At 35.1% G+C, this 15171-nt stretch overlaps 1 protein-coding gene across 5 annotated transcripts in view; it reads left to right on the forward strand.

Moving 5' to 3' along the window:
• LOC110996880 overlaps positions 1–14119 on the forward strand; it is a 69844-nt gene extending 55725 nt beyond the window's left edge. For 4 of the 5 annotated variants that reach the window (XM_045630004.1, XM_022264756.2, XM_022264757.2 and 1 more), the window contains 11 exons: positions 3725–4764; positions 4945–5171; positions 5587–5714; positions 6589–6761; positions 7400–7636; positions 7806–8011; positions 8195–8278; positions 8564–8795; positions 9461–9569; positions 10638–10697; positions 11084–14119. In XM_045630004.1, the coding sequence (XP_045485960.1) occupies positions 3746–4764; positions 4945–5171; positions 5587–5714; positions 6589–6761; positions 7400–7636; positions 7806–8011; positions 8195–8278; positions 8564–8795; positions 9461–9569; positions 10638–10697; positions 11084–11293 (2685 nt within the window). In that variant the 5' untranslated portion in view covers positions 3725–3745 and the 3' untranslated portion in view covers positions 11294–14119. The remainder of the gene's footprint in view (positions 1–3724; positions 4765–4944; positions 5172–5586; positions 5715–6588; positions 6762–7399; positions 7637–7805; positions 8012–8194; positions 8279–8563; positions 8796–9460; positions 9570–10637; positions 10698–11083) is intronic. The other variant, XM_022264758.2, reaches the window with a different exon arrangement.
• Positions 14120–15171: the final 1052 nt, after the last annotated feature.

Consider the following 15171-nt stretch of genomic DNA (forward strand, 5'->3'; position numbering starts at 1 on the left):
TGAGAAAATGCTATTGGCGCATGTTCACAATATGGGGCGCAAAATGTAGTAGACTAAATAAATAAATAAATGTTTCCCGTAAGTCAGGGATAAGTTGGACTCTACTCATACGAAATATCCTCTCTGCTACTCAGGGAGGCGGCTAAGCCTACATTAGCATTAAATTAGCATGAAACATAATTTTAATAACGCTGTAACCAATCTATGCGTTCATCCTTATGTAGGAGAATTCTAACCATCTCTTCTTCAAATAGTCACTAGTGCAAAATTTCTGAACGAGTTTGATGCTTATCAATTCATTCGGAAGTATTTTTCATAACTAACTGCAGAGTATTTAAAAAACCTTTTAATAAAGCACTTTTAAATCGTAAAACTTTTAGTTCGGAAAATAGGTTTTCCAAGTCCGCAAGAAACTCAACATAAAACTTTCACACAAGTTTAAGTGCCTTAGTTATTTATAATTTAATTGCTTACAAAATAAGCATATAATTACAAGTAGTGTTAATCACTCTCTTGCTAACTGTAGATTAAATATATTATACTATTCATAATATTATACTATGCGCATAGTATTAAGTCTATCGTTGGTAAACATTTCCAAGAAAGCCTCAAGTACAAATATTGGCGTAGACATCCCATTGTTTGCTCACAATCTAGGCATTTAGTGTTGACAGGATTTACGAATAAAGCTTTGGATTTAACGGATATAAAAGGAATATCTGGATTAATTGTTTGAATACCTTTTATTTATACTTAGAGATAATTAAATACAATCAATTAAGTTTTGCTTATAGCGGCTACGTTTACCTAAATGAATTAAAAAAACTTTCCCAACTGCCTCGTGGTGGAGAATTATGTGGGACCTGCTACTGTTCACTAAAACCCAACGTCATCACCAGCTATCGTGCAAGGCAGGTCACGGTAACAACATAGCCTTGCATCCTATATGCATTAAAATCATTCCTGCAAAAAAACTTACGACGTGAGCTATTGTTATTCTCATATAACTATATACTACATAATATATGTCACCCGCTACATATTTTTGATTGAAGTGTTTGCAACTTTCAATAACCTAAATAAAAATAAATAAACCCTTTCAAAATACCTCCAACGATCCCGATATCGATAATGAGTTTTTGTTCGCACAAATATTAAAAAAACAATATACTTACATCTTTCGAACGTTTAAAGATACAGAGGACTGACATTGTGTTATACATATTCTCCCGATAGTCCAGATTAAAATGGTTGGTGGAATTAGAAGTATAGTCACTCTTTTCTTGAATTCCACAGTACTATAGGGTTATCAGCTATTGCATAGTAATGATGGATAAGGATTTCTTGAAACACTGTTGCAATATGCAGTAACCCAGTTACAAAACGATTTACTCGGATTCGACAATCGTATTATGCCATATGGATTCAAGCCAACGCTTTATACGAAATAGGACAGTTAAACTATGGTAAAGCTTTTAAGAGAGCTTATCTTTATAATTCATGCGTTGTTAATATTTATCTTATCAGGGTTGACTTAATACATATTTACAAACCACGCCCTTAAACATATTTTAAGCGTAATTCAGAAAGCAAATCAAATAAAAATATTACAATAAACTTAAAAAAAACATGGTGCAACGAGCGACCTTTCAGTTATGAGCGATTACTTCCAGGCAACCCGTCCTAAAAGCGAGTTTAGGTAGTCACAAAAGCCTTTCATTCAGCCATTCCTCAATCGCCAATTGGATGAGCCATCTTGGTCCTTATACTGATTTCCAGGTCTCGACATAGCTATTGCCATTTCTATTTGACTTCATAAAAGTGTATAAAACAAATTTCATCAAGTTATAAGAGAAAAGAAGTACCCTCTTTTTTAATACAAGATACATTTATTTATTAAATTCATTGAAAATATTGTAATTATGCCGTTCAAATGAACTGAGAAAGTTTGTGAAAATGTATACTTAAAAAACACAGTCTTTGTTCATAATTCTCACGATACATTGATATAGCTGTTAGTGTATTTTTTGTTAATAGATGATGATTTGATAAGACAGGGCAGACAGATAGAGATAAATTTCCGAAATGTAGGTATACCTTCTTCGTCAAATTCTTTTTTCAAAATACCAGTTACAATTATTGTTCTATAGACAACTTACACCCGTTTCTTTCTCTAATCTAGAACTTTTTTTGGGTACTATCCACATCCCATTTACAAAATAGCAGTTAAATGGAGTAACGGAGAGTTTCTTATCGTCCATTCTACGCTCTAAATTCCAAATTTCTTTAACGATTTATGACATACACAAACAGGTATAAATAAAGTATTTAAAAATGTGATGTCTGGTGTTTAATAAGTAGAGAGAGGTTCACAATTGCAATGTAAGTTTAAAATGGTACGTCATAGCGACATTCCTTGTATAATTAGCGGTCTCCGGTCGGCAGACCGTTGGTTTCTGATAAAAATAAGCTCATTTATATACAATTGACAGACTGCTTGACGCTACACCTATAATGCCTGAATCTTATTCCACTGTAGGTCTCATTAGTCATTGACTACTGCCATTTCATATATATAAGAGATTTATCGTTAAAACAAAATTGAAAAGCTATTTCCATGTGTTTTTACGGAGACATCATAAAACGTTACGTTCTATACTAACTTAAGATAAATAAATAATAAGGATATTTAACACACGAAAGTGTCCAATATTACTACTTACAGTCTCTATTAAAGGAAATACACATCTGTTATGCTTTTTCACATACCACTGTTTAGCACTTAAGACCTTGTCCTTTTCACTAGGCCCGTGGTTTTGAATAGTCTCGACATTCATGTCATGGTGGAGCCTTTGTTCCAAATAAAAATTGAAAAAAATTAATTGCGACTCAAAATGTGTTCGAAAAAAAATTAATTCCATTCTAGAACAAGTAAGACACGAATCTTGAATATTCATTAAACTCTTATGAAGTAACTCCTACGCAACGATTTGAATAAGTTTCTATAATGTTGTAACTGCCTTGTAATCATGTTAAACGTAATGAATTTTTTTTTGTAATGAAAAGAAGTGTAAACAATAGTTTGTTGTTGGTACTGAGGGTCAGTAGTACATAATAATAATTGAGTCAACTGAGTACAGATGTCAAATTGCTTTTAATTGGCCAAGTTAAAGTTTAATGGATAGACGTCGCTCATAAATCTAGCTGCACGATAATAGTTTAATAATAGTCGGGTAACTGCAGGCAATCTTTTCAATTAGTTCAATTGCTCAAAACTACGTACGATGAATATAAACTAGGAGAGAGGCTGTTTGAATCTCATTAGCGTTTCTCAAAGGAATTAATTCCTCTGTTCGTTTTATTTGACTTTACATTACCTATTTAGCGGCTATTAGCTATTATATTATAGATAATTACTTTTATGTTATCTGTGCATTGTCATCAAACATGATAACACTCTGCAATCAGAGGAATATATTATATTCTTATGGTATGATCAGCAATTTTTTTTGCTTTACAATCTATACAATATTCTTTTCTCTAGATAAAACAAAGACACTATAAAAGAATCCAAACAAAAGCCAGTGTGAATATTCTGGGGATGAAACCAATAAGCCTTACCTAGCAGCTATATTAATATCTTACAGAAATAATAGCTGTTGGAAACAACGAAAAAATGCATTGTATTTTTTCATCTGTTCCAATAATGTATGTATTGTTTCAGATCATGACTTAGCTGCCAAATATGGAGGAAGAAACTGTAAATGTCACTGACGCCCGGAACAGGGCTTCAGCTGAAGTTAACATTGAAAATACGTCCAGTGTAGTGGTAGTTGATATAAAGATAGAAAATGAAGAACAAAAAGTAGAAACTCAAAATGAAAGTGGGGTTATAGTTGAAGTGTTTGAAGACAAAGACTCAGTTTCTAAAGAGAACTCTTTTATTGAGAATGGTTTGTGTGAAACAATAGACGATGCACGATCTTTAGGTGACCTAGATAGTTTAGCGGCAGGGGACGAATTGGTGCTTGGGGCAGCGGGTAGTGACAGTGGAGTAGAAGGATGTGGCCGAGCGTTGAGCAGTGGCGGAGGATCGCGGTCTTGTGCATCAAGTGTAGTATCCTGCGGCTCAGGTTGTGGTTCAGAGAGTTCTTCGGTTGCAGGGGCACCTCCAAGACCAAGAAAACGTGTTAACGTAACAGTCTCAGAGCCAAAGAGAAGTTCTCCGATAACATCCACCCCTCGCCCGACAACCGCCCCTAGAGGACCAAATCTAGCCACTCGTGAACGTGCCCGAAGCAGAGAGAAACCGATACCACCCGAGAAGCCTCGGCCGTTAACGCCAAAGCCTAAAATTAGACCGACTACAGACCTTCCAAATCTTGTCAGAGAGAGCCCCGCATTACGTGCCAAACAAACCAAAACTTCCGCTGCTAGATGTAGAACGCCAAACTCACCACAGACTGAAGAAAAGAAATGGCCAACCAACAGCCAGAGGCTCGCCACTGTGTCAGATGCCGCCACTCGTGTGGCGGCTGATAAATATGGAACCTTGCCGAGAAGGCGGAGGGACGATCAAGAGATGTCACCGAAACATGAGAGTAGCCCCCCATCATCTAGACGTCCCACTGTCGCGCGCTCAGCATCCTCGAGAACAGCCACAAAGACACGAGTTAAAATTTACGCTGAAAAGACATCGCAAACTGTTCTGTTGGGTTCCGATATTGAATCCGCTTTTGGTGGCGTCATTCCCAATATTGAAAGGTTATTTCCTAATTCTTATTATTTTTACATTAATTTAGAGAATTGATATATAAATGTACATTTTCATACATAACATTGGCTATAATTGCAAAAACAGCGAAGTGATTTGTGGAGTCCAACAACCTTACACTCTTAACTTAATAAAATTTCATTTAACCCTAACACTTTATTTGGTTTCAGTAGAGTAGAAGTGAATCGCTGTCATCGTGGAGTGCAAGCAAGTGCAAGAGACACCGAGACAACACGTCTTGCAGCAGCCAAGGCCGCAGCAGAGGCCGCTGCAGCCGAGGAAAGAGAGCGCAGGTTACACGCAGAAGCACAGTTGGCTGCCGAACGCACTGCAAGATTGGCTGCTATCGCAGAGCTTGAAAGAAATTCGCAGCGGCTTTTGGAACTGGCCGGCGCAGGTAATTAGCGGCGTATTTCAGAAATCGTCCAAATACACTTAAAACAGTTGAAGTACGAAATTCAATAGATTTATGTATTATTGATTATACATCTCCATGGCTAAAAACAACGTATATATTTAATGGAATAAAAATCTAGATTAACACTTAATTAAAAGTAATCATCATTCAGACACTCTAATACTGTATTATGCTTTTAAAACTTATTTCCACTACGAACAATGCTTGAGAGTTTTTCAGCAATCGTGGTTACCTATTTACATTTGAGGTGTCACTTGAATTAAAACCATATACAAGTTATAAAGTGATAAGCACGACCTAATTAATGTCACATGTAATTACGATAGCGAGTCATGCCTTCCGTAGGGCGCATTTCGGATCATTGGAAATATTAAAAGAATTGTTGAAATTTCAGGTGCTGGTGCAGGCGCCGATGGCTGTCTACGAGCATTGGAAGAGCAATTGCGATCCGCAGAAGACCTTGCAACTCGGCAGCGAGCAGAAAACGACTCGTTAAGAGACCAATGTGACAAGTTACATGCAGTAAGTAGTTCTATAACTAATCGTTTCCGCTATTGATAAATTGCCCTACTGTTTCGAAAGTGCTTTGACTTGTACATAGTTAAATTAAGTAGTGCATACTCTATGCTGCTGTATGCTATATTGCCCATATATTGTCTGCAATCCAGTTTAATAGTTAAAATCTATCTGTTCTATCTGTCAAAACACTATCTGTTTTGTTTTATAAAGAAGAGGGTAGCGGGGCCAAAAAACAAAAAAAGGAGATGCAAATTTTTATATATTTATTAAATGATTTTGATTTATTTAGTTATAGAAACAGAAAGGTTTATATATTTTTATTTATGTAGATTCTAGATTATTATTTCTTTAATTTATGTGGGTAGCATAATTTCATTATACAATCTTACGTAGGGAAATTGAAACTTAAGTATGCGGTTAATATTTAAAATCTGAAACTCGGAAGTGCCTTGTGAACTTGAATAGAATATAATGAGGTCACATTCATAGTTGGAAAGTTGACGTTGAATTTGAGAGCTAAGCATTTAGGAGTAGAAGTTGGTCGTTATGATTTTTTTTCCATTTTATACGTATAAATATTTTTTGTTGTCCCTAAGACAGCTAGGTGTAGTGACTAGTGCCTGTCTTATTGGTTAACGTATTAACCTTGATATATTATGCTAACGTCAGGCAAAAATAATGAAAAAGCTTGAAAAGATATAACTATAACAAACACGAAGTGAGAAAAAAAAATACATCAATTCATAAATTATCAACATTAAAGTAAAAATGATTTCCAAGCAACTATGGATATTCAGAGATCTGATGGTTTTGAAGAGGACATACAGGATAATGTTATAGATATATATTCACCAGATAACGCATTATATTTTTCCAGGACGCGTGCAAGGCCCGTGAAAGGTCGCGCGTCTTCGAAGCGCGTTTGACAGAAGCGGAGCGTGAAGCGGCCGAAATGCAGGACTTCTTGGCCGCTGAGACCGGTGCTCTTGGAGACTCGCTCCTTGATGCTGAGACTGAGATTGCCAGGCTCAACGCAGATCTTGACAGAAGGTGAATGTGTTAGACGAAAAGTTGCTAAAGGTGTTTAATAATATATATAGAGGATGTAGATGTTTCATAGAAAAACTATTAACTAATATATTTATTATATTTAATAATATAATATAATAATTAATATATAATAACTTTATTCATGACAGAAATATGATTGTGTCAAAATCGATCTAGCGCTAGTCCTCACGCTAGGGAGTCCCAGATTACAATTATTACGTGGGACTTGTTTAAAAAAATTGTTTTAAGAAATTTAAATTAAAACTTATTTGTATTTGATGTGAAACATCTATAGCCGCACGTAAAACCGATTTCTGGCGTGGCGACGCATGCCGTGGCGACGCATCGCCACGCTATATGATATACAGTCTAAATGCAGTAGTAAATTTCACATTAAAAATATTTAATGAAAATAATGTTTATTCAGTCATCGTTATCTGGAAAAAATCGTAATATTTTATTTTATCATTATGACATATTTAGTTCCTATTCTCCAATTCTTCCAATCTATTATTTTCTGCATATTACTTTTACAAAATAATGTCGATGTTTCACATCTGCCAGGCGTCCCGTGACAGCTCTAATTTTTTTTTGTATATGTACTTTGTAGTGGGTTGAAACTGATTAAAACATTTCAGACGTGGTGAATGCCGTCAACTAGTGCGAATGTGCGAACAACGTCGTCAAGAGGCTTTGGCCGCGTCCGCTCGTGCTCGTTTCGCAACGGGCGCAAGTGTGGGTGGTGCTCACGCCAGCGCGCACGCACTCGACGCACTCGCACGTAAACTACGCACGTTGACTGATGCGGTGCGAACGGCTTATGCGTTGCCACATCATGCTATTCAGCCAACTGTTTTTCACAATGATGCGTACAGGTATGTCTATAAACAAATCTTATTTTTTTATTGTAATAATAAATAGATCATTTCATTCAGACTTTGTTCGAAATCTTTGTACCCTCAAATTCATTACTAGGCTGAGTGGGAACTGTTAGTGTTACGCCATTTTCACGTTATTGTTTTTATATAATTCATATAATTGCAGTCGTAGTGACAGTGGCGATACACTGTCCCCAGAAGAGGAATCTAGGGGTGGTCTCCTAGGAGCAGTAGTACGTGCACTGCGTACGGCTGCGGCGAGTGCGCCCGTATTTACGCACGCGGATGATGATCGCTCAAGGATATCCGATGATAATGATTCAGCTGAATTACTTGATTCCGAAACGGAGCCCTGTTTGGTTACTGATCCGGGTACGTTATTTATTTTAACTTTAAAAAAAAAACAACATGGTTTTTCTTTACAATTCTGTTTTGTGTCTATTTTGTTTTAGTACAGATGCCTTGAAGAGGTGGTTGGCTTCATGGTTAAGTCATTAAGCACATAACTCTCTAATTATTAAATAATATAATATAATTCCCGTTTATCAATTTTAGAATGTGCGGAAGAGTGGTGGTCGGGCGCCTGGAGCGGTGAAGAATTGTCTCCCGAACGAGATTCTTTCGGGGACATTGATAAAGGTATGTCACATTATTTTAATATATTTCCATTTTTTTTTGTATAGATACGCGAACGGTTTCTGTAAGATTATTTATCATATTTATAACAATAGTTTTTTGTTTATTGTGGTCGTCTCGTCTTTTCGTTATGATTTGATTACTTTAATATTAGCAACCACCAGTAGTGTAAGAAGTAAAATAAAATCAATCGAATATCAAAATTTATTTAGGTGACACAATGGACTCAACAAAATTATTATTTATATGGAATAAATATATGTAAAATGTTGTTTGTTTATAAAACAGATCCAGAATCTAACTCCGGATCTGAACGCGAATCGCTCCGGAATCTATCAGCGGCTATTGCGCAAAGGCAGAGGTCCGAGGCGGAAGCGGAAGAGGCGGCTCGGGGATGTCTTTTGGACAAGGTTGTGTTATTGGACCAAAGATTGGCGGAACTGGTTCGAGCGCTCGCGTTGGCCGCTGCCGCCGCGAGGCATAAGGACGCGCCCGCTGCTACGCTCGCTGATACGCTCCGGTACGTGCAAACGTATTTACCATTTTTCTGTATTGGGATAATTTGGAATTAAGGCTAGACACAGTCATTTCGTAAAAAACCCCTTAACCCATAAAACACTACTATGTTTCGATTAACATTTATATTATACATCGTACTTAATAAAAATCAATATCGTACTAATTAAATAATTTGGAATTTAGGCTAGACACAGTCATTTCGTAAAAAACCCCTTAACCCATAAAACACTACTATGTTTCGATTAACATTTATATTATACATCGTACTTAATAAAAATATGGTATTTCACTAAAAACATTTGCTCTAGAAGTTTATATGCGATATATGTTTTAAAATAAGTGTTTTATTATTTTTATTATTACTATTATTATTTATTATTGTTATAAGTGGTAAAAGAGTACCTACGAGAGTGCTTTTTCTCTCGGCCTACACCCTCTGTCTTCTTTGCCGATGTCTACCGATTCAAATTTAATGACGGTTTTATCTATAATCAGTCAAGAATAAAATTAGATGTATTTTCATCACAATATGTATTATTTTAAAGCCAAAGCTAGCGATGGACTTTATTTGCATTTCCATACAGCTACTTCATAACATTGTTATTGACCTATAGAGTATCAAAACCGCTTCCACATTAGGTGCTCAGTACATCCGCTAACTTACAGGGAGAAGTTGGATGTGACTGAAAAAAACGTGGCAGACGTGGTCGTTAAGAAATTAGCGGAACTTGATGCTTCAAAACACATGATGGAGCAGTACAGACACTCCATTGAAGTGAGTTGTGTATTCGTTACATAATTTTAGTATTTTTTTTATATATTGAAGTAGTTCGTATAAGTATTATTTTCTGTCAATAGCAAATAGAGTAAAATCCATCGTTATACATAGCATATATATATCTAATATATATATATTAGATTGACTGATTAAGTATTTTACTCTAACACACTCCATGCGAACGAGATATATTAATAGCCATGCAAATTCCGCTGAAAAATTTAACAATTAAACCAATTCGAAATCAAAAATGTAGGGCCGCAAGTCGCAACGGTTTTAATATGAAACAGGTGTTAACATTCAGGGCCTGCTTGGCGATCTCGAGTCAAGAATAAAGATGCGAGGTCCGAACCCAACCGTAACGTACACACACGCTTATAGACGCACACTCACGTATACGTTTACGTATGCTCTCTTACACTTCACTTTATAGTATTATAATTTATTATAGAGTAATTTTGTACACGTTTTGTTTGGTTCAATCTTATCGTTCAGAATTATCTGGGTTTGATGTGGTATACGTTTTAATGAATATGTTTTTTGAACAAACCATTTAGTGTGATTTGGGACACAATAGTTGTTTTATTTTTCATTTCTAATCTTCTATCAATACTGATTTCGGCAAATATACTAGTTCATAACATAGAGACTATATTCTATACTATGTATGTATGTTTAAAAATCGTTAATATTACATATATTTACGTTACATATACGTCTTATCATAATGCTTTGGCTTAATTTACGTTCTCCATACACATAGTCTTTGAAAGAATTGCTTATATCCACTTAGGATACTGCGATAATTATTTTCTGTAGTGTGCCTCAACAATTATATATACGTATAAAATATGTATTATAAGCTTATTATATGTGTAGCAGTATATAGAGAGCATACATAGCTGAAGGCGGTGACTCGCGACCTCGCACCGTTCGAATGTAAATAGAAACCGACGCTTACGAAGAAGATCGCAAGACTTTGGCATAGTTGTTCTTTAGCATTCGTATAGCTTCGTTAACAAATGTTTTGTTGATTTGTGTAATTAATAGAAATTAATTTCACAGACGCTCAAAAATCAGCTGGTCCAATCCACTGAGGAGGACGACGTCGAAGTAATTGAACGGGTAAAGACAATTTTGATTTGAAAAAAACAATTATTTATTATATAAGGTTCAAAAGCTTAATTTGAAATTTTTAATTTTTACTGATGGCAAATGGGCAAGAGGCTCACCTGTTGTTAGACGCCCATGGACACACATTGACAGAAGATTCGCAAGTGCGTAGCCGGCCTTTTAAGAATTGGTACGCTCTTGATTTGAAGGACCCTAGTTTATGAATGAGTGAGTTGTTATCAATGATTGGTGCTTGAAACTTTAGTGTAACTTTAGTAAACCTCATATTTGTTCATAATATAAATTACGTGCCTAATAAGAATTACTCGTGATTTTAAATTACAAACGACTAAAACAACAAAACTATATCTTTGTATTAAATATTTTTTTAACATCAGGAACTGTCATCCTGTGAGGAAACCGAACGCCGTCTCCGCTACGAAGCCGTAGAGGGCGCTCTGTCAAGTCTTTCATCCTTGGGTTGGCCTCGACTTATGCCTTTGCGATTACGTCTCGAACGATTAGCTTTCGCACTCGCCACTCCGCCCAGACCTGCGCATGCGCATAACACTTCGCCCCTAACCCCACACCCCGCCGCCTGCACTTAATTATATTGGTATGACTTTGAATTCCTCTGAAACGTGCGGATAAACTGCCGCAATTATAATTATTATAGAAACATCAAAATTTACATGTAATTTTAATCATGGCTGAATTTTGGCTACATATTTTGAACTGAACTGATACATTCAGTATTTAAGTTTTCTTTCTAATGTGCGCCTTTTATTGACATTATTAAGTTTATTCTGCGCAAATAACACTCACCAACTCTACCATGAGCTTGTCTACGCGCACTGTCAATACTCTGTGCAAATATTTTTATGAAAAATCTTATTTTGAAGTCTAATATTTTTCATTAAATATTATAATATTTTGTCAAACTCATAGTAGACTTATTTTATCAAAACCTAAATATTTAATATCTCCTATTAAGGGAAGGAGTATGTAGGGTCATGCGCTCCTGGGACCTATACAGGTTCTCGATTGTTATTGTTATTAATAAAATTTTGAATTACGCGAATTCTAGATCCGCTCTTTAAGGTTTAAGGTTAACAGGGGCTAAGCTAAGGCAAGTGTCAGAAATGGTTTTCGATAGATAATTTTACATCTGTAAAGAAGGAAGATTTTTGCACGGCGATGTGAATGTGTACCAAACGCACACATATACTTTTAAATTTAATTATTAGGGTGGTAAGGCAAGAATTTGACATGCTGTGTAAATTTTGTTGTCATTATAAATTCTGTTTTTTTTTAAGTTTATAAACCTCTACCAATAGAAAGTCGAAAGTTTCCTATCAACTAAATAAACTAGAAACGATATACATTTGAGGTTTTAAGAATTCCGTTTATGTAAAATCGTTCCTCTTGTAAAAACAATATTTTTAAATGTATAGACAGTATTCTAATACGTATCTCAAGTCACGATATTAACCGCTGTCAAAGAGTCAAACTTCTTACAGAAAAAAATTTTGACAGCTGTGTTCTAGAATACGAGTTAAAATGGCTGGATCGTTTCAAATTTCATCAATAATTGTACTTAAATAAGAGGTTGTTCCGATAAAATACTATTAGATATAAATTAAATCTCGCAAATTGTAATTTAAACTTCGCGAACATCTTCCATAGTTAAGAGGATTTTTCTTATTATATTACAAGTTGAAGTAATTACTTGTTGCTAACAATGTCATTCTGACATTTCAAAATGGCGGTAGTACCAATTTAAAATGCCCGCCAAGAATAGTATGGGTCACTATAAGTCTGACTTCTGAATGTCAAAGACTTATTGGATTAGCCATACTCAGCCTAAGAAAATTATCCTAATAGCCTTCTAGACTCTATGAAGCGTTTACAACCATCTGTTCGTCATAAGAATTTAAGTTTTTTATGGAACAACCTTACACAATAGCTGATAATTTACAAAAATCGCTTTAAATCTTCAATTTCATATCATCCGTCCTGGTCAAACGTGCTTGCCAGTAGTAAATAAATCGTAGGCTTTTAATAATAAGAACATATTTTTCATTAACGGCTGCATTTTCAGACTGACATTAGCTGTAATTGTATTTCACGCAAATCGATATTTTAATAAAATTCACGTTTATATTTTATGTAGCTTTTTCACAGGTTACGGTACGCACTATATGTTCGGATGCACAAAAGTTATTTAAAGGGGTGTCTATTGTATTTCTGCCGTCCGACTGTGATAGGCCAGGAGTGATGTTTGATAAATATGAAAATATATCTCTATATCCAAATTTACATATTGTTATGTTACCCATGCCATTCATTAATTAAATTATTCGTAATACAACGTTTTTAACTAATTATATTTAAAAAAAATATTTGTTTCTGTCACGAAACGCTCTTTGAAGAAGAGACCTTATAAAACGTGGACTAAATTAAATAAATATAAAACAATGCCAGAAGGCATTGAGAGTGTCCATGGGCGGGGCTGTATCACTTCATATCAGGTGAGCCTCCTGCCCGTTTGCCCCCTGTTCTATAAAAAAAATTAAATAGCTTTTGTGTATACCCGATCACGAGATTTAAGTAGCTATTGTGTTCAGACTCTCCATCATTCATAAATATCAGCGTCTTTAACTACACTTCTCTTTCGTCTCTTTCCGTCAAATTATGTTTACGCTGTGCTGAAAAGAGACGCTTAAGAACTTTAGTTGAATTGCAATAAGACATATTTTTCATGAATAAGCGAAAATATTATAAGTATACAATTATCACTTTCGGCCATTTATCTAGTTAGAAGAAAATTGTTGAGACTTGTTGATAAAATAGTTCTAGTTGGTGTATGTGATTAATTAACGAAATTACCAATGTTTACTGACACGTGACTTGGTTAAATTCTATTTGGGGATGTTCCAAGTACGTTGCGAAACCGATAAAAAAGTTTCCGCAAACGTGGTGAAATGATGGCGGACAGCCGAGCGGCCATCTTGGTTGGATCTCGCATAATCTACAGATTATAAAGGATTCTTTGACGTTTAGGATATTTCTTTTGTATATTTATTGCATTTTTAAATATATTTCATTCCTAACGCATTTATACTGCATTGTGTTGTGTGCAATTGTATTTTCTTTTTTATATAAGTTCTCTTGTAAAATTGTTTTGCCATATTGAATATTTTGATCACGAATCATGTAAGGTGTGCCATTGTGTGTTAATGTAAACGCAGTGACAAAATTGTAAACGTACTATAAAACTCTAATTAAGGTTTATAGTACGTTTTTGAATAGGAATTCTCTAGTCAATTGACAATCCACAAATTTGCTTGTAAGCTTTTCTGTTTTGTTGCCGTTTTAATTAAATTTAAAATTAAGGTAACTTTTTTGTAATTATGAGACTGGTTTATATAATTTTTGATAAGGGGAATGATTTAATTCTATACGGCTCTGTTCCGGGGCTAAGATTGAAGGTGCATCTCTGCTTGCATCTCTTTTATTTTTTTAGACAAGGCTCATCACTAACAAGCAGGAACATTTTTTCTTCGAGCATCCAAACCTAGGCCCTAAAGGATTAAAAAGGCCAGCTAAGCCAAACGTCAGCTAATTTTTATGTATTAATTAAATCACTTCCCTTTGCTAAAAAATATTATTTCATTTGCTTGCATAAGGTGCTATTGATTGTATAAAACAATTGATAGATTTGATTCCATTGCGTTTGTAATAAATACGAAACTATGTAAATAGTGTTGTAAATAAAATATCTTTTTGTAATATTTTGTTTTTTATTTATGACGACCTAAATTGTCTCTACTAGTCGAATCATTTTGTTATTTAGTTCTGAACAGCACAAACAGTAAAAATGGCTCATCCTTAACAAGTGCGACGAGACAGCTTTCCCAATTTTTTTGAAAAGGGTCTTATGGCAGTTCTAAAGTTACTAAATATGCAGCGAAACTTATCATACTATCGGGGATTGACTTAGCTAAATTATTGTCTATAACACTGTGGACCGAAGAAATAATTTGAATCATAATACATTTTCTAGGTTTCAAACGAATATTCCTCCATTTACATTAGGTAAATGGTTTATGCCTATTCTGACATCGACTGAAACTGGCCTCCATAATGTTTGGGCAGCACAAATAACATGTTAGTAACTGTCCCAGGGTTGTCATCTTTGTGTCAATGAAGAAGACAAACACGCATTGCTGCACATTTCCTGTTCCTATTGCACCTTAAAGAGGGTATACATTAGAGCCTGGATAGCTCAGGACACACCAGTACTGAGCTTTTTGAACACCTCAACTAAAACTAGTTCGGTAGTAAGTGACAGAATTGATAAGCCGAATTAAACTCTGCACTAGAACCAGTGTCGTCGCTATGGTACCTACAATTTGTTTTCACACACACACACACAAAGCTCAGCTGCTTAGTTAACTAATAGAATTTACAGCAATTTAAGGAG

This window comes from Pieris rapae, chromosome 11 (assembly GCF_905147795.1).
Source record: "Pieris rapae chromosome 11, ilPieRapa1.1, whole genome shotgun sequence".
In the NCBI taxonomy this organism is placed as follows: domain Eukaryota; kingdom Metazoa; phylum Arthropoda; class Insecta; order Lepidoptera; family Pieridae; genus Pieris; species Pieris rapae.